Here is a 24,445-nt window from a genome sequence, read left to right as displayed (position 1 = left end):
GCAGCTGTACCCTAAAACTCCCCCACAATGCTATAAAGAAAACTGGGAAGAGTCGATCCAATAGAAGTGAGAATGAATAAACTGGTCCCAAACTCAATCCCTTCTGGGGTAAAAGGTGCACACGTGAAGGTCAGAGAAGTTACATTAACTGTGGTGTTTAAGAGGTGGTGGGGCAGTGGGGGCAGGAAAAGGGCTAAACAGCTGCCAGACATCTGCACCCATAACCCAGCTTTCTGTGGTGCATTAATGCTATTATGGCCCACTTCCTGCCTACTCAGTAGCCACAGTGAGTTCTGGGTGCACATAATATGTACTCGTAGCAGGGAATCATTAATTGCCCTTCGACAGGATTCCTTCAACTGCACAGGACTTCACATAAACCAAGGATTGGGGTTCTATATCTGTGATCATATTACTGTGTGGTTAAGCATCCATAAGGGGTTTCCGTTTAAAGACTGCATTTGATACCACTCTTCTGTTCCATGTTACTGATGCAAAGGCCATATTACACAACTGTTACCTGGTCCTGGTGCCAAAACATAACAATAGATGAAACTGGGTTGCACGTTACAGCTCAGGATAAAAGGGCAATAGTGTGGTAAACACGAGGTAACGTTGCAATGTTGAATTGCATTTACCAAAACGTCCTCAGTGTGTGGCTACTTATACAAAAATAAAAGGGGCAGAGAAATCTTTCTGTACAGAAAAGCTACAGGAAATATTTCTTAAATAACGTAAAATTCATTCGTGAGAAGAAAAGCAGGCTTATGTGTATATCGGTATTAGTAGCAAACGAATGAGACATTGGTGTCCAGCACTTGTCAATAGGGTGACATCACACTGTTCTCGGCACACATGTAATGTACAGAGTGTGTAGTACCGTTGAGTCTTACAAACGAATTGAACGGGCATTACATCGGTTTGTCTGGTGACTCCAACTTTTTTATTTTAAATTTTTATTTAACAACAGCATACCGACCCCCTGCTACCAGAAATAAATATGTCTCAAGAAACCATTTGCTCCTCATCTCTATCCAATAACAAAAGGCTTTGCGCTAGGCGCCCACAATGAACAAGAGGAACACTCGAAGCTGTTACCTACAAACAAAAGAAACTTGCGCGCGGACAATCAAACTGGCAAGTCTTTTGAATGTCTGCAATTCAGCGCTGAAAAACTGGTGTCGTGGGCGAGGACACATGTCTCCACCCACCGAATTATCAAGCGATAAACATCTTGAAAGATAACCTTGATGTGCCCCCCCCCCCAACCAACCTTATTCCAATCACACACCCTTCTATCTTAAACCTAGCGCTTTGTTCAGCGGCAATAGCAGCTGCCTCCTGCCCCTCCCAGCAGATAGCACCTCCTCAAAGTTTGCTATCTGCGCTCTAAACAGGCATCGCACCGCCTGCAACGCGTCTTGACAACTCCAGACCTAGTGTATGACAGGGACAAAGCGAAAAGAAAATCAGTGGTCTCTTTAGGCAACTTCGCGAGCAACGGAATACACACTGTTCTAGTTTTGAGACAACACAAATAAAACTGGACGCGAGCTGAAATTGATGTATCCACTGGGGGACTCTTCCCTCAACATGTGGGATCTGAGCTGATGCAGGGATAAGTACATTTCTTTATCTTAAGATATACTGTACATGCCAGTTATTAAGTAATTTTGATTCGAGGCTTTTTAAACTTTCGATTAATCTTATCTTTAGTTTAAGTGGAACATCAACAGACACTGTAGAACGTGTTGAAGACGTTGAATATGGTTTCGATATTAGATACAAGTGCCCCGGCACTAGCGCTGCTGTGGGGATACTGTGTGCTGGCAGAAACCGTCTTCACGAACTTCACTTTGGACAACGAGGTCCACTCAAGTTTCATCCACCGGCGACTGAAGAGCCAGGAGCGCAGAGAGATGCAACGCGAGATACTCTCCATTCTGGGCTTGCCTCATCGGCCCCGGCCGCACCTCCACGGGAAACACAACGCAGCGCCGATGTTCATGCTGGACCTGTATAATGCCATGTCCACAGAAGGAGAAGCTGACGGCTATTCGTACCCATATAAGCCCGTCTTCACCACCCAGGGACCGCCGATCGCAACTCTGCAAGATAACAACTTCCTTAACGATGCTGACATGGTCATGAGCTTTGTCAACCTGGGTAAGTCCTGTGTCACGTTAGTAGGTCTTTGGCGTACTTACTTCACAGATCTCACAGTGATTGCGTTACCGTTGAAGTCGAATTAATGTAGACAATGCAGCAAAAATAAAGGAATTTAGACCACGACACGGTCACTGAAAAAAAAAACACGGGAAACAACAAATGTCAAGGAATACAAAGTAAGCTGTTTATTGACAATTTTCATTATACATTTGTTTACCTAATTGGTTATTGAGTTTTAAGGACTGACAACAACGCCGCTTTTGTAGTAGAATCTGATCGGTGTAGCCTCTCATATTCCCAGGGGGATTCCGCGGCGGTGAAGTCCAGTAATCCCGGCATTGTGAAGATTGTTAAATGAATCGTGTTTGTGTATTTTAGATGACACAGTTCGCGGGAATGTCTGACACTGCTGTAGTGTCAGGCTGTAGTTTTCCTAAATTAGAATTTTATTTCACAAGGCCACATGTAAGTAATTGTTGTTGTTTTTTTAAATATTTTACTGATAAGTTTGTGCAGGCAATGTTTCTTGGGCCTGTACAGCAGGCATAACAGTATCAAACCACAACCCGACAAACTATACCAATGATTTCCAATTGTTCAGCTTTACTAAATATAGCCTATGTTTGTGATGTGTAGCAATTTTGCCAGTGGAAAAGGAATCCAAAAGGCGTCGCATTCCAACGTGTCTGTGTCGCTCCGACAGCTGTGCTGAGCCGTTAATGTTCAGGTGTTTGACCTGCATAGAATTGAAACCAGCAGTTCCCAGGCTGCTTTATCTCCCCGTGCTTGTGAGGCAAGCGGCAGTTGGGGAGAGGGATGTCATCACTCCTGTCAGTTCAAAGTGCATTGCCTTAAACGTTTGTGGGTTCGCGCACCGTTTATCGCGCTTGCATGACTTCAGCATACAGTTGAAATTGTGGTTTGATTCCAACAGGATTATCTGCTATTCCGCTTCTCAGAGCCACCACTAAAATCGGATATGCACTGTGACCAGCCAATAAGTTTTGGTTGGTTATGCTTGATTTCATGATCATCAGTCTGAGTTGTACATCTGGCATCTGGTTATATGGTTGAAGTTTAAGAAATTGGATGTTACATTTAGGGTTAGTGTTAACACCACTGAAATGTGACAACTGAAATGATTGTACAAAAGGAGGCAATAGACATTACTGTAGTTTCAAATGTAGGTAAATTAATCATAAATAGCAGCATCCTTTTAATTATATATATATATATATATATATATATATATATAGGTTGCTGCTATTTAGGATTAATTTAATTCTGAAAAGATAATTGCTGGTATGTTTTGGCAAGAGAATGGGAGGTGACACTATGTTTCTTTTTCTGAAATGTGTAATTATAGTGGAAGCTTCTACATTGTGCCTATTTTAGACATTGACTGACACAGATGCATGTGACCACAAACTTTCCAAAAGTCAAGGGCCTCAATTCTACAGGACCAATCCATGAACTGTTTAAGAGCTTATTAAAGATACAGAGTACATGTGCTGTCCAGCATGAGGAAGAGGGAAGCTTTGTCCATTCCAGATCTGTAACTCAGACCATAAGCGCAACAAGCAATCATAACAAAGCAGTTCAATTCAAGTAAAATGCTCAAATGTTTGAAAAGATATGTGATTCGTGTGTCACTGAATTGCAAATAATTTTTAGTTACCATGATTTATGTCATAATATTTTGACATGTATTGAAGGTAGAGATCTTTAAATTTTGGAAACAGAATGCAACGGGACTGTAGAATTACCATTTGGATGAGTTATGCTTTCAGCATTGTATGTACATGTAGTTCATATCAAATTATGTCACATTCACATTTGGCTATATGATCTTATTGCAGTCTGCACAACGTTTATGGCTGTGAATGGCTGCTTTGTAGTGGGTCACTTGTAAAAGCTCATGTGATAGTATCAAGTCCAAGCTTTCACTGAGTCCATCATGAGACATGTGGATGCATAAGATATAATAATTATGGAGGGATTAAGTAGTTACAGACAGGGATGGTCTTATTTGCACCTGGGAAAAACATTTGGCTGCTCCTAAGGCAGTATTCAAAGACAAAAAGTTTAGAAAGTTTTTATTACCCTGTTGGGTCTGATGTGTTTTAAATTTATTTGTCATTTTGTGTACTCTTTTAGCTGTTAACTTGTTGCTCTTGATAAATATGCAAATTGTACATTTGTGGTACTTACAGTCCACACATTTTAATTTTAAACCCCAAATGCACTGATACAGAGCTAGGTGATATCCCAGGTGTTAAATGTTGTGACAGAAGCTCTGTATCTGATTTCGGCGATACCCCCCTCAAAGCACAGACAATTTAGAGTGGCTTGGTTTCCCATGGCTGGGATTTCGACAGGCATTTCTCAACCTAGTGGAACAAAAGCTGGGACAAATGAGATGTATAACCGCTGACACTCCCACACTAAACATTTTCTTTATCGGCCAAGGTTGCTTTCCACTCGTCCAAGAGCGTGCGTGTGCTTCGACATGTTTGGAGGTTGGGGGGGGGGGGGGGGGTTCTGCTATCGTTGTCTTATAACACAATATCCTGCTTGTTTTCCTTTGCTACCACATCACAGCCACAACCTCACCACAGGGAAGCCAGCATGCGTCTTCCTGGTGTAGGTGTCTTCCCTTTGATGTCAATAGGTTCCACTGTGGCATACTGTGCATGGTCAAGCACAGTATGCCAGCACTGTGGCTACAGTAGTGTGTAGTAGTGTATAGAGATTTTGACTGTGATTAGAGGGCTGTTGTTCGGATGTCCAGTTTTACAGCCTTTACTATTGGATGCTGAAATAGATGGACCTGCTTTTACTATTTTTGTTTAAAAAATCCAGCTGTGTACATCATAAATCACATACTGGGTAAATCATCTGCAATACAGATACAGATTTCCCTTGGCAAGGGTGTATGCTAAACAAATAATATAATAGTATGGTGCTGGTAATGAAGCTTACTGGATGTGAAGATATGTGAAAACCATGTTAGTGGGAATGTTTCAGGCTGGCTTTTTATTTCTATGGCATCTCCTGTCATGCCGGGAAGACAAGACTAATCCTTTCTGAGACCAGTCAGCGGAGTGGGAAAAGTAGCAGCGGCAACAGCAGCAACAGTGGGAGCCACCCCTCTGTTTCTACCCTCTCCAAGCCCCCCTCTCTCAGTGGAGCGTGTCGGGACGGGTCGGGGAAGGCAGGCAACATTTAGGGGAAGCGCCTCGCTTTCATCTCCAGTGTGGCGGCCCTCCTCTCCCTCCTGATGCAGGACAAAGGTATGCTTGTGCGAGGGCTCGGCAGGAGAGAGAGGGAGAGCGAGGGGGGAGAGGGAAGGGGGGGTGGGATGGGGTGGGGGGGATAGAGACAGAGGAGCCTGTTTCGCAGCTCTCAGCGGCTTCCATCGCTCTCTTTGGCGATAAGGAGGGTGCTGACAGGGCCCTCGGCTCCTGGGCCTTCTCCTCGGCTGATTGGCAGGACTGCTCCCTCTGTGCTCCCTCGTTCTTCCTGGCTAATTATTTGATTTGGTCCCGCCGGTCCCGGGCGCATTAGCCCTCAGCCACACTGAATTAAGGCATTTCCCCTCAACAAACCACAGCTTCCAGAGAGCGCTGCCTGTCTGGGCTGGAGAGGAGCCGAGGCGCGCAGTGAGGTCATTCTCCCGACCCGGCGGTTGCGCGCACGATATCAGGCAGCAACCGGTGACTTGTAAGCCTGTTATTTGCATCACAGTGGGAATGGTGGTATCATTTTTATTGCTCTGTTTTCTGGTTGCCAACTGTATTATCAAGTATGTTAGTCAGAGTGTCCTCTTTCCCGGCTCTCATGTGATTCTTCGTGGACAGATGCCCAAACGTGCTTGCTCTCAGGTGTACGTATGTGTGACCAGTTATGAATATCATTAATAGGCCCCTCGGTCTGTAATATTTGGTATTTAAGACAGCTGCTTCGACCTCGCCTTGTGAGGGATTCCATCATAAAAGGAGTTGTGGTTTGGCAGGAACCGGAGTGATATTGCGAATAAAAAGGTGTGCGCGCATTTTAATTGTCGAATGTTCCAGTGCTTTTAATGTACGCCAGATGTGAAAGAGCGTAAACAATTGAAACAGTCAGTCTCTCGTTACTTCAGCAAAAGGTTCTTCCTTTCCTGGAGGACTGTTCCTTTTTGTGGGGGGAACTGAAGGAAAAAAACGGCTAGGTTTATCCTGTGTACCTGAGATACGGCGGGTAAACACAGACAGTGAGTCACTCGCAAACAATGGATAATTACCGCAGCTGTACCTTTTGTTAGGCTGCGGGGCACAGTGCAACCTGTCTCTGGAGAGATGCCACACAGCCAGCAGCCACTCCACCGGGTTTTATAGTGTGTGTTAACAGGCAAGTAATATGGCCTAGAAAAAGTTCTAATTGGAAAATTTGCTTGGATTTACTAGGACTCTGCATGGAGACAGCACCCTGTCATACACCCAGCAGCGCCACGCCGATGACTTAGTTGTGCGTCTTTGCAAGAGCATGTTCGGATATACTGTCAGCGCAGGGAGGGGAGTCTGAGAGACAGGACAGGCCTTTTTCAGCAGCGGAGATGTAAGGCAGTGGTTGGTGGATGCGGCGGCCGGGGCGAGGTGGCAGAGGCGGAGGTCTGTTCAAAACGCTGCAGCGCCGGGAGTGCTCTGCCCGGCTCCGGAGCGGGCAGCCGGCCTGAGCAGCTGCAGCGCATGGCGCTCGCGCTCCCTGGAAGGAGCTGCCTCGCATTCCAGCGCTCGGCGCGCTGCCCCTGGGACACAGCCAGAGGTTAATACAGATGTTTCTTGACTTCTCTGGGCCAAAGCAGCTGTGCATGGAAATTTTATCGCCTCAAGTCCACCAATTCCCCAACCTTGCTTACCGGAGAGGGGATATCTTTTTCTTCCAGGGGCGGTCGGGGGCTCTTGCTGTGTGTTGGGGTAATCATCGACCGCCCAATGATCTCTGTGAAGGTAGTTCAAGGGGACTCAGTTTCGGCAAAATACAGTTGTGAGGGGATTTTTACCAACCTGTCAAGTAAACAATCTCTTTTCTCCATCAGATTAGAAATCCTGTGATTAATTATTCCACTACATTAAAAAAATGCCGAGAGCCATTGTCCCAGCTACCATGTACTTATTATCCCAGAAAACATTTTGTGCCATTACTGTTAAGATGCTGTTTCCCAGCTGTTACACTGGACGGCATTTTTAAAAGACCTCAGGTGGCTGAAACTGCAACTGTTTGTCTTGATAAGTAGATTGGAGGGAGAAGCAGGCAAACTTGGGAGGGATTTGTTTCCCTCCATCGAATCTGATTATGTCGCCGACTCCCGTTAACGCACCTTGAAATAATAATCCTTTTTTTTAGCTAAAAATATGCAATCATTGCAGAACACGCTAAAGTCAACTCCCTTGTGTACTCTACTTTTTTTAGGTCTGGTTAGTGCCAGTGAGGTTTGCGTCACCGGCTCTGTTGTTTTGCGGTAGAAGTTACATGAAAAGACTGAAAAGAAAATTAATGTCGGAAAGAGAAGAGACACGTCACAGCATGAAAACATAATTTCCAATTACTCTCATTTGTTTTCCCCCCTGAAATCTTAATGACTTTAACGTGCAAACAGAGGGTGCTGAATACAAAATGTTACAAAGGAGGGTGCAAGATTATTAGGGATCACGGTTTTAGGCGTGATGTTGTATGCAGGAGTTTTGAGCGTTGCGAAAGGAGCATGATGGTAGTTGGGCGAATGGGTGTTTTCAGCTGCAATGACGTACAAGGTCAAATTGAAGAATTCGTAACTAGTGCCAGTGAAAAGACAGACATGGGGCTGAGAGCAGTGCACTCAAATGAGTTGAATCCCTAAGTGTTATTTTCGTTTTAGGAATAATCACACGTAATCCATCTGTAAGATTTTTTTTAAAAAATGACAGTTGAACCGGGGAGGGTGGATTGGTTAAGGAAGCAAGGTCAGTGGTGGTGTGATAGGCTGTAATGCGAGCCTGCCGTTTATTGTGGGCAAACAGAGTAACGCACAGTGTCCGTGAGATGTGCACACAATAATCCTATGTGTCTCGGTGCAGTGTGACAGCAGAGGCCGTCCCGCCTGCTCAGTGCCTGCTGAATGCATTGAGAGCCAGCAGGGCTTGGCCCCAGCAGGCAGAGAAAGGTCTGGTTAACCCCAAGCGTCCGATTCCAGCCCTGGGAGGAAGGCGAGAAGGAAGCATCCCGAGTGAAAAGACCCAGATGTGGGACCGAACAAACCCGCGACCCAGTGAACGACCGCGGTGTTGTTAAAACAAATAAAAGGTCCCATTTAGAAACAACAAACCGCCCGGCTGGTGAGTGAGACTGGCCAGTGGGCGCAGCAGCGGGAGCAGGCTGGCATCACACGTGAGGAGCCAGGAGCCAAGGGTGGGGCTGGAGAAGCGGGGACGTGACGACAGCGGGGAACACGCGTGACGAGCCGCTCGCAGGCAGAGGAGGCTTCTTGCTCCGTTCTCTTTGAGCGGAAGCTATAGAAAAACGACCACGATGCGGCCTTGGCCCATTCTAGTTTTCTCTCTCTCTGCTCTTCAGCTAGCCTGACACGTGGTGTTACGTAGCCAGCTGTGTGCAACGGGCCGGCGGAATACCTGCTGACGTGATTTATGCCTCCCTCTACTTTCATCGCGTGCACCGACTTAGGTGAGCTGACGTGACACCGCACGCGGGGTGATGGAATGCAGCTTGCTATCAATCTGCCCTCACCTCCGTTGCTGCGCACCCAGCCTCGGGTGCTGTCAGCAGGCCGGGAGGTACGGGGCGGGCGGGTGGGGCGGGACACAGCGGAAATCCTCCGGTAATTAAACGTGACACGGCTTTTTTTGGAAGGGGGTGACTCAGCAAAGCCAGCAGAGACCTCTGAAGTAGTTAGGCGGAGCAGAAGAGACATCTGGAGAGGAGGAAGGAGGACAAGTGCAGCGGTCCCGCTTGGAGAGGGTGTATGGTGACAGGGCGGCGTGACATCAGCGGAGCGGCCCCGCAGCGGTCTGCGGAAGGTCCCCATCATCCGGCTTTGCGGACACATCTCCTGCCACATGATGGCCGGGATAGAGAATGATCTTACCATATCATGAACTCGCTGCGGCTCCAGAGAGCCACATCAAGGCCTCGGAATGCTAAGAGACATTAACAAGCATCATTTTTTATTGAAGAGCTGAAATATTATGCCACTTTAGTGGGAAATATGAATTTTATCCTAGATGTTTCAGTGTGTTCAGGAAACTTACCAGCTGCAACAGCAAATTGGATGTGATTTCTTCAAATATTTTACTTTTTAAAGGTCTGGCTTTAATTAGACTAAGTAAACAACAAGCTCTTAAAGGAAACGCACATCATGTGTTCTGCTTGCGCTGCCTCGGGTTTAGGGGAAAATTATGAAAATATTTACTTAGAAACTGTGAATTCTCGTGAAGTCTATAATAAGAGGTGGCTTGGCTGAGCACGGAGCCTGCCAGCAGGGCGGGGCCGCTGTGGCTGCTAAATTAGAGAACGCAGGGAAAAAGGGAATAATTTAACCCTACAACAGCAGTGAATGAGGCGAGACCAACAAACCCCCAGTCTTCATGACCCCACGTGTGCAAACGAGTCACTCCTTAGGCTGTCTCTGAATTGCATCTCTCTGTGACCAGTAATCAATCTGGCCAGACTCCTAAATGATTGTCCGTGTTACAGTGCACAGTTGCCCCCATCTTCAATTAAGACCAATTATTTTGATTATTCTAGGGCTGTGTGGTGCAGTGGTTGGAGGAATGGATGCTGAACCACAGTTTGAGCCCTGTGTAGCATGGTGCTGTGGTACTTTTGCATTAGGTACCTCCTAGTGGTCACCCCAATAAAAGTTCAGCTGCTTAAATGGGCTGCAGAATGTCGATGACGGAGAACTTGCCATGGACCTGGAGTTGGATGAACTGGGTTAGGTGAAATGAAGGGAGCTGTATCTGCAACAACAGTGGTCCATGCTTTATCGCAATTATTTTATCCATGACTCTGCTTTATAATTTGCCTGTTAAGCAGGGTATTTACTGGAGTTTATTTTTTGTTATTTGTGACATTTTTTGGGAGATCTCTGGAAAGATATAGTAATTCACTGCACTGCTTGTGTTTTTCTACAGGGCAGTATGCATACACTTGCCTTTGGAACACAGTGAGCTAACAGTAAATCTTCCAAGGTCAAGGAGGAAGTGAACTTCTGTAACATCCACTCTAGCAGGAGGCACATAGCCGAGGGTTTATGAAGGCAAACTTGACGCTCTCAAAGCGTTAAAATAAGTTTTGAATACGTTGGAACAGTAAAAAAAACACATACACACAGAACCGAGGTTAATAGCCCCAAATGCAAATACACTAAATCCTTATAAGCAATTACCGCTTTGTAAAACCCTCTGGTTGCTTTCCAGCGTTTAATTGCAGCCAAGCAAATGGCTGGCTGGCTTCAGTATGCACTTAACTCCCGCCTCAGTCAGCCTCCCAAGCCAGCGTGCACTGGAAGGCGTTAAAACAATATAAATACATCACGGAGGGGTGATGTCATCTGTTGCAGCTAGTGGGCAGGATGTGTCTTAACTCTGCAATCACTCCGCTGTGGGAAGTCACCCGTTGCTTTGGAGATCTTTTTTAAAAGGGCAAACACATAAAGCAATCATCGCAAATACCACGGCAAAACCTCTGGAAATCTGACAAACGCCACCACGCCGAAGACATGTCGGAGTCGGAAGGTCAGATTTGCTTTTAGAAATGCGAGCAGCGCCCGAGCGGACACTTTCTAGACTCCTCCTTTCTAGAAGTCACCACTCCCAAGCGTTCCTCTGCTCACAACAGGCGATCTTGGCCGTGTCTCCCAAGTTTAAACCGTCACTATAATGAGCTCGAGGACTACCCTGCTCTGTAATCCCCAGAAACCACAAGTAAGAGTCCCGATTCTATCAGACATGGGTTGTGCCTTCATCAATCCTCAATCCTCTTGGTGTATATACTCAGCCACTCCTCTCTACCCCCTACCCACCCCCATTTTCTGTCATGATGGATGTGGTTGCAGGCCCCTCCATTGTCAGGTCACGGCTGTGCTCTGGGAACAACACCGGGGAGAACGGGGCGGGGGGAAGGTGAGGAGCTCTCCGCGGGTAGGCGGAAGTACGCGGCGCGGCGAGGGGGTGCGGGCGGATGGGACAGACACTTGCGCTAATGTGTTGTGTCACTCCGCCTCTTTCTGGCATCGGGTGGCGAGGTGTTGGGGAAGTGTCTGAGAGCCGTGGGCCAGGACGGCCCCTCCCGCACCCTGCACGGGGGTCAGCTCGCTGGGGCAGGGGCGCTTGGCTTCCATACTCATTATTTCCCCCTGCCCCGTGGTCCTGCAGTGTGTTTTTGTTGGTGCGGCACATTTGAGAAAACGCTTTCCTACATCTTTCTCGTGGCAGGAGTTCATGTATATTAAACCTAAAAGCAAATACAGTGGTTGGGTTTCCCCATTCCAAGTCCAAGTCCAAATGAAATTTTTAACTGCGGTATCTTGTACTAAGATCAATCAGTTTTTAGGAAACATTGATTTTTCTTTCTTAGAAAAAAAACAGAACCAGGAAATGTTCTGATTTGAAACAAATCCTGTTCATTCCCTTTGTTGACATGATAGATTTACTATTAAATACACAAACAGTAGTGGCACTTTGTGCTTTGTGAGTGTTTCCAATTAGGCTTCAGAGAGGGGGCCTTAATGAGGGTGCTCTGACTGATGTGAATCTGGTGCTCACATTGATGAACTACACAGTTAATAGCGGTGAGTGTCTCTGCCTTTATTAAACCACAATGACTTCCATGAATGCTATTTGAAGAAGCGGATGTTCGCATTGGAAATTCACCACTTCGCCTCTGCAGTGGGTCATCATGTGGCGTAGTGGTTAGCGATCCGCAGTGCAGACCGGATGGCAGTGGTTTCCAGTCTTGCTGTTGTACTCTTGAGTAAGTGACTTTACCTTACTTGCTCCAGCAAAGCACCGGTGTACAATAAGCATATAAAATTTAAGATCATGTACCGTTCTAGAATGCACTGCTAGCTAAACTGATAGAAATGTAGAACTTCTTTCAACAGTTTCATATTTAACATGTGTACACGTGCATTTAAGTGGGATGGAGGCCCTATGCTGAACCCTAGGCTGCTGGGAGAGGGTTTTTTGTGGGGAAGGGGGGGTGGGAGGCATGGGGGTGAGTGAGATAGAGAGGGTGGAAACGGACAGAATTATAGACGTTGCAGATCACGTTTCTCCAGCCGCCTGTTTAAGGCCTGCACTCTCCCTGAAATGTTTATTTAACGCAGGTAGGGCGACCGCGATGATGGCCGCTTGTTTCCTCTCAGAGGAAGCAATAAACGTGCCCGCTTATGTTTAACTGCACTTCTGCCCGGCTTCTAATTACTGCCATACTCCTTTAATGGGATTCAGAGGAGAGAGAGAGGGGAAGAGCAGGAGAGGGAAGGGGAGGGGAGAAAGAGAGAAGAGGCGGAAGGGAAGATGGTGAGGAAACCGGCGACTGGGAGTCAGCTGAGGACCAATCACGGTGGATTTGGGAGGGAGGTGAGGTGAAAAGTTGAGGACAACATGGGAGAAGGGAACAAAACCATGTTCATCACACTTATTGATGTGCGGGGGCCTCTTTATCACATCAGAATCATTTTCTACCATAGCTCTAACTGTTCAACTTTCCACATACATAGTTAAGGACTTTATGAAGGGAATTCTTGGTCATCCGAGAAGGAAAGGTAGGTGTATGCTTCAGTGAACTGAGCCAGCATTGTATGGATGGGCATGGGCCCATGTGGCCGTTGGTGGAGGGAGAGTACGGAGGCGCAGCGAGGAGAGAGGAGGGAAAGGGTTACGCAAAACTTCACAGCCGCGACCAGCTGTTCTCAGAAGTGCAGATAAAGGGCTTTTAATGTGGAGGGGCGGATTGAGAGATTAAGGGGCCTGCTGGCCTCTGGGCCGGGAGAACAGGTCTGTATTCCCTGCAGTGGGCTGCACCTGTGCTGGAGGAGGAGGCCAAGGGAAGGGGGGAGGGTTTGTGGAAGTGGAGCGCCCAGTGAGAGAGCCGGCTCTGGGGAATGGAAAGTGGGGGGGGCTGGGTCAGGTCTCCCCGTGTCATCGCCGCTTGGGCGTCCTGGTTTGCCGGGCCTTATTTACGACCAATCGTTAATCAAGCACCGCAAAGGGGTGGGTGGGTGGAGGGGTGTGCGGGTGATTGGGAGACGGATTTCTCATCTGCCCCCAGTAACAGGGTGTCCTCACACGTGCACACAGGCGGCAGTGCAGCTAACAAAAAGGCTGACAGTGTGAAGCAGTGCATTCACTGAGCTCATTATGGCTCAGCCTGACCTGCAGGTGTGTTGGTGTAATGGGTCACAATTATTTAGTGTTGGTTTGCTATTACTATTTGCAGAATACGTATAGACCCCATGGCACTGTCATGATCCCTGGTGTTGTTGCCAAATTCCTAATCTTGTGCTCTACAGTTGTATTCAATACCAGCTCTGACCAGTGGTAATTTAAGTCAGCTTGGACACAGCCTGAGATCTTGTGACTGTACAATGTCATATTACAGAGCAAATGGGTATAAAAGCTGTATTTGATCTGTTAAAAATTTTATCATGTACAAGGAACAGTCTAGCCTCCATCTCCCAGCCTAACCACCTAATTAAGGCTTCCTATTCTCTTGTCTTTTAATGATTTATTTTAAGCATTCTGTGGCTAAATGGCTGGCGTGCATCATCCAGGTGGGGAACAAAGTATTGGTGGTGGACCTCTGTAACTATGAAACACTTTGAGATTCTTTGAAGGCACTGCACAAGAGCAAGGCATTTGTAATGATTAGCAGGTTAGCCGTCGTGGGAAAAAGGGGAAAAGTTGTGGGGTGTGAATGTACCTGCTGAATTGTGGCCGAGAACACACACAGGGAAAAAAAACAAGCGTGAGGGGGTGCAGATGATTTCACTTAGCGCAGATCTGACTGAATAAGGAGCGGCATAGCTCGCATGTTTAGAGACTTCTAAACACATTCCAGGAAGAGTCTTTAGTAAGACCGGGGAGAGAGACTGTGACAGCTTGGTGGACGTCATCCATAAAACACTATCAAGAAAATGGAAAAGCACTTGTGTTTTTCCGTTGGAGGGAGCGGAGGGAGGGGGGGTGACTGTTTGATCTCCACGCAGAACGAACAGTAAAATTCAGCTGTGTTTACTTTGATGCCGGGAAGCATGTTTAAAGATGGAGTAATGATTTTGGAAAAAGGCATAAAAAACGCCCACCACGAAATTGGATTTCCGTTCAAATAAAGCATTCTCTGTGGGTGAAAGAAGATTCAAAAGTGTCTTCGCTGACTGAAAGGATTGCTTGGGGAAACAAGAACAATCATTTAAAAAAAAATCAGAAAAATAGCCATTGAGCAGCTTACTAACCAATTAGCATTTTATATATACTGACAAAGGGTATGGCTACCTTCTTTGCAGCCACTGCATTGGTGAACCTGAGAGGGGTATACGGTAAGTCTCCCAGGCTTCTGGAACATATAGTTCCAGTGTGTGTAAAGTTGACTTAGTGTCCTCACATTTAATGGAATCACTGGGGAGGGCACTGTTGAAAGCTCCGAATGACTGGGAATTTCTGTGGCCCTGGAATGGCAGAGGTGGTGGCAGTGTTGAGTATCCCAGTGGGACAGGACCTCAGGGTTCGCCTCCGGGGCGCTCTTAAGTGAAAACGGTGTGTAAACAATGTGAGTGCTCTGGGAAGCTCTGGACAATAGGCACGAAAGCCCTCCGCTAATCGCGAACAGAAACCAGTCCCCTATTGAAAAGTAATTAGATCCATGCTTTTCCCCCGCTCAGCCCAGACAGTGCGGTCTTTGTACCGCGCTGCCACTCTGTGAGAAAGAGGAATAAAGTGAGAGGGTAGAAGAGAGAAAGGGAGAGGGGAGAAGTGAAAGAGAGAGGAGAGGGAGAGCGCAAGCGTGGAAAAAATGAGATGGGAAGTGAAAAGGCTTTTACACAAGCGCAATATGGGAAGATGCTGCGTTTATTGAGAGGGCAGGTTGTTGTTGTTGGTAGGTTTTTTTTTTATCTGTCTAGTCAGAGTTGCTTGTTAGTTGTTTCAAGAAAACAGGGGTTTCAGAGGTTCGGCTCAGATAAGCGAACAGTGCAACAGAGCTAACAAGACGCCTTCTGTTTCTCCCCAACTCCAGGGCCTTGGCAGAGATAAAGGCTTTGCACTGGTGCCAAAACTGGTCAGAGTTCAATGTCAATTTGATAAAGGACTGTTGAGAGACCGCAGAAGAAGCAGCATTACAGAGAATTCGCTCACACACTTTTGTTTTGCCATTTGTGACTGCAGTGCAGGATGGGTAACACTGGTGGTTCGCTTTGGGCACGTCGCTGACATGCTTCTATTCAAAGTACTGGAGAATTTTCTCCCATCTCTAAGCTCATTAATGGGGAGGGAACATAGCCCGCCCAGTAGCGTGGACGCTCCTTTGTGAAGTGCATCACACAGGATATGATAAATGCCGGAGGTCAAGCAAACAAAGGTGCAGGGGGCAAAGCTCTCCACGAATCAGCTATGGGTCAATGAAGGGGCTAAACTGGGGCGAGGGATGGGGAGAGGGGAAGGGAGGTTAAACAGAAGGGGAAGCAGGCCTGGGAGATGATGAGAGACAAGGTGCTGACCCCAGGAAGATCCTGCTGCGCCTCAGGAGACCAGGACAGGGGGATGCAGTCGTCGAAATGGAGTCTCTTCATGAGTTCCAGATGAGAGCCCCACCAGATGATTCTCAGGGGTTGAAATGAAGAGAAAAGACATAAAGCTGTCTATCTGTGTATCTTTGTATCTATTTCAATATTTCTCAGAGGTTTCGGTGGTTAGATACCCTCAGGAGCAGGGACATATCCATATATCACTTCCATCTGCACAAAAACAAGCTTCCACTTCGGTTAATCAAAGAATAAATCTGTACAGGGAAATGTCAAGGCCAGCACAGCATGTCTATTCGCGTGTGAGAGCTCAGAACAGCGTGGCGACATGGCTCTGAGAGTGACAAAGCATCTCCTTTCCCTCTCCCTGTCCCCCGTCACCTTTCTTCCAGTGGAGCACGACAAGGAGTTCCTGCCGGTGAGACGACACCACAGGGAGTTCCGCTTCGACCTGTCGCGGATTCCCGAGGGGGAGGCTGTCACTGCTGCCGAGTTCCGCATCTACAAGGACTTCATCCACGAGCGCTTCGACAATGAGACCTTCCGCATCAGCGTCTACCAGGTGCTGGAGGAGCACTCGGACAGGTGAGGCCCCACACAGAGCTGATATGACCGGATATGCCCCCATGCCTCCTTGGTTATGTGTTCATAATTTATTGAATTATTTTATTCATTTCTATTATTTTCAGCTTCCCTTTCAGGGAGAGCTCTTGAAAACTGACACCATTGTCTTTTCTTAATCAGGAAGCTTCCTGTTATATAAATTGCTACATAGGGTTATGTTTCACGGTGTGGTGATTTTCATTCTTTATTTATTCATTTGGCAGATTGTCGTTCCCTATCTTTGTAAAGCAATGCTGCAATTCCAAACTGACTTGTTACTTTGCGTGCTGATTCAGAAAACCCCCATAGATGAGCTGGGTAGCCATCACTCATCCTCTGTACAAGTAGGATCAAATAAAAAGGCTCCGTGGATGCCATCTTGTTTCAGTTGCAGTTGATTAACAGACACTCATCTACAGAGTAATGTCATTCATTTACACAGCTGGGTATTTGTCCCAAGGCAGTTTGGCTTAAGCGCCTTGCCCAAGGATAAAACAACAGTGCCCCACCAGGGAAGTGGGGTTTGGGTAACGAGCCCTGTTCCTTCCCACTATCCCTCACTGCTGCCCCTAGTTTCCTGAGCTCTCACATTAAGAGGACAGTGAGGGATCTTTGCAGTGAGTGTGGGGGGATGTGTGGAAGCGTGCGGATGTGCACGGCCCTAACCCCTGAACTGTAGGGTTGTACCTGGGCCCCGCATTCCCTGGTCCCTCAGTGCGGACCCCAGCACTCTGAATGGGGAGAGCTGTGCGGGAAGGGCCTGGATGAGCTGGAATCCAGCACTCGTGGCGGTTCCCTCTCTCTGGCAGCGCCTTTGGAGCTCTGCTGCTCCCACAGAATTCCTGCTGCTGATTTATTGTGGAGCTGCTTGTTCGCCACGAAACCAACAGCCGTTTATAAAGCCATTATTGTCAATTAAGGAAATGAAGTGCTCCCCTGGGCGGGATGAAGGCCCTGCTTCGCCATCTGGAGTCCTCTAACATCTTACCCTCTCGCCATTTCTCTGCCTCACTCGTTCCCTCTCTCCCGGTGCCTCCTTCCATCCATCTCCTCTCCTCCCGCATCCTCCTTTCTGTCATCTCACTTGTTGGGTTCAGTGTTCGGTTTTATCATGTCCTCCATTCCTCCTAGCAATTCCCTGCGTGTGTGCCTGTGTGTGTGCCTGTGTGTGTGTGTGTGCGCACACGCCTGTTCCTGTTTTTTTGTGTGCGCATGTGTATATGTGTGTATGTGTGTGTGTGTGTATTTGTGTGAAGAATCACATTTCACAATGAACAGGTCCATCTTCTCACACAAATATATTACATACAGTGTCAGTTTGTATGATTTTTATCCCTCCAGCCCCCCGATTATGTGATCCATTCTGTGACTTTGACAGGTTGACAGGTTGGCCTGTCTGCGCACAAGATTGTAGCTGTGTTGTTCACTTTTCTTAGGGATTCCACATTTGCAATTCATGGTTCCCTTGCGGTTCGTCTCCACGGACCGCCCTCTCGTGCTCCCGCTACAGTTTTCCTCTTGATTTCTGGCAGCTTGGCACGGTTCACACCAGACACTCCCGTCACAGGGCGGGCGACCACGTCCTCCCACCCATCCAACGCCTCCGCACACAGGCGCTCGCCCCGTCTCTGGGCTTTGGCTGACCCCATTTGTTTGTTGTTATACACTTTTGATCCGCCAAGAAGCGAAGACGTCTCGTGTGTCATCGCAGACAAGTGACCTCCTCGTCCTGGCGTCGCTACGGCGACATTTGAGCGGCAGGTGTAGATATCGACACCCCCTCCCTTGGATGACGCAGGGCAATTGTGTCGCCAGGCTCCAAATTGGCGCCGCCACACACAGGGGATGCCTGTGTCCTCTCAGCGGATGACAACAAAATCACACGTCCCAAGGGCTTGAAACATTAGGTGTAAACAAGCGCATTATCCACGAAACAGCTTGGATAGCTTGTGTTTCAGATCAAGTCTGGGAATGGTGATGTTATGATAAGTGATTCACCAGTGTTTCAGATAATTGGCATTTTACCAAAGACAAGTTGCCTTTGGGATTAAACCGAATCAGTAGGCTGTCACCAGTTCGTAGCTTTGCAACTCTGTGAAATTTTGTGAATTTTTTTTCTGTGAAGTCTTTTTCAGATCAGGCAGCGGTATCCACACAGCATGGCCCAAAGTCCTGTTGTGCCCTGCACCTAGCTTCTCTCCGGAGATGTTGCTTTCAGTTCATGCTCACCATGTTCTCCTTTGCTTGCATCGCAGGGAATCGGACCTGTTCCTCTTGGATTCGCGGGTCATATGGGCGGCTGAGGAAGGGTGGCTGGTGTTTGACATCACCGCCACCAGCAACCACTGGGTCCTGAACCCGGGCCGGAACCTGGGCCTGCAGCTGGCGCTGGAGAGTGTGGATGGTGAGTAGGACTGCCGTACCTGCTGGATTCTGAACGGGCTGGCCCTGTCCCGGCCACAGACGGCCGCTTGTCAACAGCCTCTTTGTGTCTCTTCAAATTACCACAACTTTACGAGTGAACATTTACCGCAAAAGAGCTAAAGCAGGTGTTCACATGCTTTGGTGCAAGAAAGGCCTTACTTCCAGGGTCACTTTATGAATGGACATCTCTCTATAAGAAACCTGAAGGTTGTAGCTGTAGCATGTGGGTTTAGGGGGTTCACCTACTGGAGCCACTTGAGGATATTAGTAGAGCATCACCTTAGTTATTATGGAAGAACTCCCCATCTGCTTATTTCTCCTAGCTCCCTCAGTCACTACCACAGAAGAAAGGTGCTCAGGCAGGCAGTGGTCCAATGGTCAGGGTGATGTGTAAGTGTGTGTGTGTGTGTGTGTGTGTGTGTGTGTGTGTGTGTGTGTGTGTGTGTGTGTGTGTGTGCATGTGTGTGCGTGTGTGTGTGTGGAGTGGTTTTCAAGACTCACTGTTACAGGATATTACATGTCTTGTTGTGTAGAGAACAGAGAGAGATTCTCCTTTCATGTTGAGAGGAGCAGGGCTTAGACGGACGTGTGCGAGCAGGCCCGCAGACCGCCTCTTGCTCGGCAGCCTCGTTCTGCCTCACAGAGGGTTCGGCGGTGCATTCCTCGGCTCTGCCTCTGTGTCAGGACATCCAGAGCACAGCTGAAACCCTTTCTCTGAGGCTGACCGGCGGGTGGGCGCCTGACAGAAGCCCTGCGATGTGTCAAGCATTTCAAAGCCCAGAAAGAAAGTGTTGAAAAGGCCGGGAGAAAACCCGCTCGTTTAGAGAAATCTGCTGGCAGATTAGAGGCGAGAAGAAATGCTTTTCAATTTGGAGCTTTCTGAAGAAGGGACCACACACACGCACAAATACAAATGCGCAAGCTTGCGCGCCCACGCCCATGTGCACATATGCTCACACTCACACACACACAGATAGGCCAGCATGAGTGAACATGCACACACACACACACACGCACACACACACACACACACACCATGGTTGCTCTTTCTCAGTCTGTCCATTTTATTGGGGAGGAGAAGAGCAGGTTGTGGCAAGTTTGTTAGGCTAGTATTATATTCTTTCATAAATTGAAGTTAAAGAACTTTCCAATCTGATACAGATTCTCTCTACTTACCCATGTGCATTTATTTAGAAGTTCAAATTATTATCAAATTATTATTAAAAAATCATCAATAGCAATGGTTTTCTTTTTATTCTCACAACAAATGTCCAAGTCTTTTGTACTGTGCTGTATTTTTACTTGGCTTGGACAGTGCAGAATCAGGAAGTGACTGTACCTGTGGTGTCTCTCTGTCTCCCCCTGCAGGCCAGAGTGTGAACCCAAGGGTGGCGGGGCTGATAGGTCGCAATGGACCCCAGAACAAACAGCCCTTCATGGTGGCCTTCTTCAAAGCCACTGAAGTCCACATTCGCAGCATTCGTTCTGCCGGCAACAAGCCACGCAATTCCAACCGCTCCAAGGGGTCCAAGGGCCAGGAGGCTCTTAGGGTGGCCAACATTGCAGGTATACCAATAATAGCCACTAGGGGGCCATAGACTCACTCCTCAATTACATCAACGGAACAGTGCAGAAGCTCCTCACCATGCCACATCAGTGTCAGCCCAATGACAGACACTTCCAGTTTATAGGTCACGTAAAATCATAGTCCACTTCGGATGAGATATGGGAAAGGCGATTGGGGAGAGAAGGTCCCATGTTTCATAACCATAAACTGTGATGAATTATCGGGAGTCCGGGTGAAATCAAAACCAGATGGAGGAATTGCCCTCAGAGGTACTCGCTGGACACCCTGGAAAGGCTTTTTAAACTTAAGAAAGCTGTAACTTGCAGAGTGAGGGCTTTCATATCAAGGCAAGCATATTTCCCAGTGTCCAGTGAGGTGTGGGAGCTTTCTGTTTGTGTAAGGGAACCGTAACACTAAACCGTAGTGCGTCAGCTTCAAATAGCTTTCCCCTCTTTTGTTTATTTACAAAACCATTACTCACCAGAAAGGACAAAATCTTGCAACTGAAACCAATGGTTGTGCAGTTCACATCTGCTAGCCAAATACATGTTTGAAACAGCTCTGTTTGGGTGTTGCTGGTGGGGAAACGGAGGGGAGGAGGGACCAAACCGGGGGACAAAAGAGCCTCCCAGACCCTGCATCATTAGCATATCAAACCGGCTATCGAATCGTCAAGCCAGACGGTGCAACATTCAGCAACTGCTTGTAAAAGTATCGAATGCCATACTTATCAAAGCGGGTGGAGGGGACAAGAGTCCTACAGGAAAGAATGCCATATCACTAAAGTTCAGTAGCATAATCCTTGGCTGTCTTGAACTTGTTAGAACAACTATTTAGGCAGATGAAGAGGGAGGATTTGGTGGTGATTGATTATATTTTTGTTCTTCTTGTGCAGTGACGTCTTCATTTTCAAGGATCGTAATTACCAATCAAAGTAGAGAAGACCCAGAAACAAGTTATGCATATTTACAGGAAGAATAGTTTGCCCATATTATATGTCAATAGGAATAGGGTACCCTGATCAGCAACCACACTTTTAAAAGATTCCTGTCCTTATTACCCCAGACCAGAGAGGTAGTCGAGAATACCCTATCTAAGGCCAAGTCAAGACAGCCTTAAGTCTGACCCAAGACCAAGACCATGATGAGAACCCCCAATTCTTTTAGCAATAAAGCAGCTTTGATATTATTTCTATTAATAACAGAATAAAAACTTGCATGTTTTAAAGTACATTTTAAGCAATGGTGTTCAGGCATAACTTTCATACCAGTTTATAAAAGCCTCAGAGGTTATGCAACTGCAGTAATCCTTGAACTAGGGGTGCAAGTCCTTCAGTTTGGAAACTACTGTCACCCTCTTCGCTTTTTCTTAATGCGAGTCAAAACATTCCAAGTGCTGTGAATCGTGTGCACACAGTCGTGGTCAGTGTCATGGGAAAAGGAATTGAGCGTGGTTTATTTTTCACACAACCCACTATTTTGGCATGATAAGCATCCTAAAAATCATAGAACACAAAACTAGTTTGAGGAAAAAAAAGAGTGGAGGGAGTACATTCAGTAGAACGAACATATAAATAGGTGGAAGGACTCTAAATGTTTCTTGTCTGGATATGTGCTGGTATGTCAGCTTTACACGATAGGCTGCAGCGCCTCACTCAAAGCTTCGGGTGCTGAAATCTCTTCTCACGGTTCCCTGACATGATTTGTTCAAAAATAACAAATAGTCTGCCAGACTTGCTCACAGTTGAGACCACCCTTTTTGACAGTGAGTCAAGGCCGAGACTACGAGAACTGGAGTCAAAGTGAATGGGAGACTGGGACAGTTAGCATTACTGTTTCTAGACTGGTCTTGAATGCAAACAAGCTGCCTCAGGTCCCCGCACAGGAAGGGTAGTGGGGCCTCTCATCTACCTATGGATAAAACATGATTTATTTGTACTAAATGTTGCTGCTTGTCGAAAACCTCTGTTCAGAGCAGAAGTGATCTATTTTCCACCTCTTGGACTGGAAAATATGGCAAAGGGAATTTTGCTCTGCTCCAGCTGGGCTATTAAATTTGTCCATGCTGTATGTACACTAGGATATTCCCGTAAAGATATTACAGGTGCACTTTTACCAGCATTCTGTATAAACTTCCATTATGTTTCAGAGGCATGTGGAGGGTCTTGTGTCCCGTTTTTCTCTCAGTCATTAGGAGGTGATGAAGTGGTGGGGGGTGGCAATGAGAAATATGGAGAAATGTGGAGTCCTACTGCAGTGATACAGGACGCTTTATGAAATTTCTTCACTTAGTCTCATTAACTGTCTTGTTAACGAGGTCTTCCATTTCCCCCGTCTCTGATCCTGTTGCACATGTACTGCTGTCTGTCAGGGCTACTGTACAGAAGAGAATTTACTCAGCACATGCTGTGCATGATAAAATGAATAGAGAAAAAAATATTGGGGTGGTAATTCACACTTGGTGCCACGTGATAAACAAAAGCTGTCTCTCTGACACGCTGTCATGTGTCAGACAAGTGCTGTCTCTCGCACACTTTCATGTCTTGTAGCACGTCCTGTCGTGCGCCTCTCTCAAATTCTCTCTCTGCTTTCCTCTTCCCCTCCCAGAGAACAGCAGCTCTGACCAGAAACAGGCCTGCAAGAAACACGAGCTGTACGTCAGCTTCAGGGACCTGGGGTGGCAGGTACAGCACGCCGCCTCCGCATTCCTCTCCCTCCTCTCTCTCTCTTTCCCTCTTTAATCTCTCCATTTCCCTCTCTGGTCCTCCTCTCCCTCTCCCTTCTGACTTGTGTGGGTGATTTATCCTTCCCTCTCTATCAGGGGCAGTTATCAGACCAAACTGACATGGCTGTGTTGAGGAAGCTTGTTACCTACTTATGGTCCTTGTTAAAATACTGTCATATTTACCCACATAAAACCTAAAATACAATATGTCAGTTTTACATTTTTAACATGCGTGTTTAGCCCCTACGCGTATAGTGGGCTGCACCGTCTGTACCTATGCAATGTTTTAAAATGATTTCTCGTATGTGCACTTGCACAGGCAGCAGCTGTGTCGAATCTTTAACAACCTGAGGCTGCAGCTGAGCAGTAAAGTGGAGTTAGTGTGACAGTTATTCAGCTGGGATAATTGAATCTGGGGAGTTGCGTAAATCGTGGGGGCGAACAGTGGTGAATCTTTGTGTCAGAGGCAGCATAGAAATGGCTTTGGCCATGCCCAAAGTCACATGAGGGACGGTCACAGAAGTGGCTCTCTTTCGTAGGACTGGATCATCGCCCCAGAGGGCTACGCCGCGTACTACTGCGAGGGCGAATGCGCCTTCCCTCTCAACTCCTACATGAACGCCACCAATCACGCCATTGTGCAGACACTGGTAAGTGACTTCAACAGGGCACCGGGTTGAGTGGGGTAAACAGGATATATTTGGAGACTGTATTTTAGTTTTATTTCTGTCTTTCATTGAAATAATCTGTGTCGCGCATTCTTCTTCCACAGGTTCACTTCATAAACCCAGAAACGGTGCCCAAACCTTGCTGTGCTCCCACCCAGCTCCACGCCATCTCCGTCCTCTACTTCGACGACAGCTCCAATGTCATCCTGAAGAAGTATCGCAACATGGTCGTGAGAGCCTGCGGCTGCCACTAACGCCTTCCAGCACATTCATGCACACATTTACAAACACGCATGCGCTCGCTCGCACGCATGTGCACACATTGACACACACACGTGCACACATACCTGTTAACACACAAACATACAGAAACACATGATAACGCACTCACACGTGCACAAATACACACACACACACACACATACACACACACAAACACACACCTAGAAACACACAAACATACAGAAACACACTCACTCACATGCGCACACACACACACAAACACACACA

The 24,445-nt window shown here is 47.1% G+C and overlaps 1 protein-coding gene across 1 annotated transcript; it reads left to right on the top strand.

Annotated features, from left to right (window-relative positions):
• The first annotated feature begins 1,407 nt into the window (after positions 1 to 1,407).
• bmp7b (bone morphogenetic protein 7b) lies at positions 1,408 to 24,260 on the top strand. Its single transcript, XM_036533163.1, has 7 exons — positions 1,408 to 2,166; positions 16,342 to 16,534; positions 18,808 to 18,956; positions 20,345 to 20,542; positions 23,150 to 23,226; positions 23,807 to 23,917; positions 24,040 to 24,260. Exons 1-7 carry the CDS (start codon positions 1,767 to 1,769, stop codon positions 24,187 to 24,189), a joined length of 1,278 nt encoding a protein of 425 aa, XP_036389056.1. The 5' UTR covers positions 1,408 to 1,766; the 3' UTR covers positions 24,190 to 24,260.
• Positions 24,261 to 24,445: the final 185 nt, after the last annotated feature.

The sequence above is a fragment of the Megalops cyprinoides genome, chromosome 7 (assembly GCF_013368585.1).
Source record: "Megalops cyprinoides isolate fMegCyp1 chromosome 7, fMegCyp1.pri, whole genome shotgun sequence".
Classification (NCBI taxonomy): domain Eukaryota; kingdom Metazoa; phylum Chordata; class Actinopteri; order Elopiformes; family Megalopidae; genus Megalops; species Megalops cyprinoides.
The sequence above is the reverse complement of the archived record's forward strand: the minus strand, read 5'-3'. Positions and strand labels throughout refer to the sequence as shown.